At 34.7% G+C, this 2,901-nt stretch overlaps 1 protein-coding gene across 1 annotated transcript in view; it reads right to left on the bottom strand.

Moving 5' to 3' along the window:
• ITGA1 (integrin subunit alpha 1) overlaps nt 1-1,126 on the bottom strand; it is a gene marked incomplete at its 5' end in the record, with an annotated part of 43,457 nt that extends 42,331 nt beyond the window's left edge. Inside the window, 2 exons of the mRNA XM_015815179.1 lie at nt 588-738; nt 978-1,126. Coding sequence (XP_015670665.1) covers nt 588-738; nt 978-1,126 — 300 coding nt within the window. The remainder of the gene's footprint in view (nt 1-587; nt 739-977) is intronic.
• Nucleotides 1,127-2,901: the final 1,775 nt, after the last annotated feature.

Below are 2,901 nucleotides of genomic sequence, written 5' to 3'. Positions count from 1 at the left end.
CAAGCGGACCTGACCTAGGGTGGATTTTACATTGGGTTTTAAATATTCGGAAGACGCAACATTAAAATTCGGTTTAATTCGGTTTTAAGGGGGGGATTGTATATATGTTCTGGTTTTAAATATGTTGTGCGCCGCCCTGAGTCCCTGTCGGGAGAAGGGCGGCATATAAATTAAATTAAATAAATAAATAAATAAATACATAATGAGAGAGAGATACACAGAGAGAGAGATACACACACAGAGAGATATATACTATAGAAAAAGTGGGATATACATCTAAATAAAAATATATATGTGTGAAACAATGAGTATTGACCTGAGTGATCTTGCAGCAACAGTTTTCCTGAAGCACTGTTTATTTTCAGCAGTCAAAGAGAAATAGAAGAACATGTCATTACTAGTAGAGTCAGCATGCACTTTAAACAAAATATGAATCCAATGAGTAATGAATAAAAAAATTAGCATGTTGCTAATATTAGAAGAATACTAACTTATCAAAAAAGGATTCTTTCCTCAAGGCAAATGAGAGAAAGGGAAAGAACCATTTCTAGATATACAGTACAGTTTTTCTACTAAACATCACTTACAGCAATAGAAAATCTCTGTATACTGTCTTTTTCACAATCATCAATCACTTTTTGTAATCGGTAATTGTCATGAGATTCTCCATCAGTCACAACTACCATGACTTTTTGTACCCCTGGGCGGGCCCCATGAGCTTCTGTAAATGCTTCATTCCTAAAACAAGAATGAAAACCTGTAAATCTGCAAACTGCAGACAAGGACAAAACATAAATACCAAAATCAGTAAGAAAAATAAATAAATGGCATGGTGGTTGATTCTATAGGCCTTTGGTTTGAATTTTCAGGGCTCCCATTATATTCTTAAAATCAAGTTGTACATGGGCAAGTCTGTGGAAGATCAGCATAATTCTTTATGTAGGTTGATACTTATTTATAAGGCTGTAGGCACCTACCTTGCTGTTTCAATGCCAAGAGCTGTCATGGTCTCGAATCCTTCTCTCTGTTTAATTTTGCCTGCTGCTACAAGCACTTCTTCTGTGGTTGAATATGTGTTGAGATAAAATTCATGGGTTACATTTTCTCCATATTGAACGATCCCAACCTAGAATTACAAAATCTTCTGCTCAGGAAATCTTCACAATGATGCCATAACTCACAAGACAGCAACTGAAGAATTTACCTTTCAGTTAAAGACAGAAGACCACCCACACTATTAAGAGTTTTTTTTATATATGGTAAACCAGAAATGTGGTCTACTAAAAATAAGCATTAGACTGTTGGACAGAGTTCAGTAACACAGACTTGATTCTTCTTGCCACTTGAAGCATCTAAACAGAGCACATGAAGTCTTATCTCACTCTTTTGCAGACTTGGAGTCAGTCTGTTTCACCATGTTCCATTCAGCTTGTATCTTATTGTCTTTGTACAGGTTTCTGAGAACATGAAACCTATAAACAATAAGAACTTCTGGGATTCTCATTTTCTTCAGAATATTTCACAGCTAAAATCAATCAAGTCACTTGAAGGTCTTTTCAGAACCAATGAAGCACATGTTGATGGCTTTCTCAGTTATCTAATGGCATTAACAATAATGTATGTTGCTCAATCTTTTCTAAAGCCTAAACATCTATTATTTCTATGTAGAACTCTAATCTGAATTGGATGATTATTTTGTTAATGTGTGAAATTAGACTGCATACTCTGTTAAATTTCCTTCCTTTGATATTAGTATGTAGATACCTTCACTATATTGGCTATTCTACAGAATTGTTGCATAGCTTGGTTGGATCTTCTACTGATTCTTCCTCTGTAAATGTTCTTCACATCCTATAGCCTTCCAACATATTAACGACATAGTGAGTTCTTCTATTTCTTAGTTTGGCAGTCTCTTTCCACACCCAACTTTAACAATATGATTGATTTCATTATACAGTTCCTCTGATTTTCCATCAATGAGTTCGGAACTTCAAAGTGATTCCTGATGTTTTCCTTGAAAATGATGGAAATCAAAATAATCAAAACTATATTGTAGAAATCTGTTGGCTTTTTATTTCACTTCAGGTTGACCTGCAGTTTGCACATGATCTGTTGCATAGCTGGTCCCGAATATATTTCCTGTTACAATTGAGTTGTTCTACCACTTTGTAGTAATAATATAGTCAGTTTGATTTTTGAGTACTCCCTTTATATAGGCATCACAGTTTCTTTAGGCAATGGCAAACAGGTGGATTCCTGTAATTGCTAATCAATTCACTTTATAAAAGAAAGGTGATATGTAACAAAATAATAGTGTTTTTCCCCAAATACCCCTTTCTTCATTTTCAGCTGCTTAATTTTATGAGAGGTTCTGATCTAAATATGAGCTTCGCAATGTTCCACTAGTATATTTTAAATGTATGCTCTGCATAGATATTTTGAATATGCTGCCTAGTCCAGCCATTGAATGCTAATATACTCTGTCTTGGCATGTTTACCTCTTATTCATCCATCATTACAACTCTCACTCTCTTAAAAGACTGAACATTAATACAACCTATCCAGACATATACTTTTATAGCTGGATCAGTTTACATTCTAGCTTTTAGTTTTCAGATGTGCTTCTCAATCTGTTTTATAGCTCATCCCTTTTAGTACAAACATCTTTGTTTACTGGCTGTCTTTGATGCAATTAAACTGAAGAATGTAAGGGTCATTAAGAGTCAGGAAACTGATTAAGACCTGGCTTTTCCACAAAGCTTTTGGAGACTGAGATGCTTATATGTGAACTATTAAAATATTTCTCCTAAGTTGGGAAGGAGGTTGTTCTGTGTCATAAGGGATGTGAATATTAGTAAAATTCTATCAGTCTATTTTCTACCAGTCCAGGGTGTATTTTTC

The sequence above is a fragment of the Protobothrops mucrosquamatus genome, unplaced genomic scaffold, assembly GCF_001527695.2.
Source record: "Protobothrops mucrosquamatus isolate PMUCROS unplaced genomic scaffold, P.Mucros_1.0 scaffold323, whole genome shotgun sequence".
NCBI classification, from domain to species: Eukaryota; Metazoa; Chordata; class Lepidosauria; order Squamata; family Viperidae; genus Protobothrops; species Protobothrops mucrosquamatus.
This window is presented reverse-complemented; position numbering and strand designations above follow the sequence as displayed.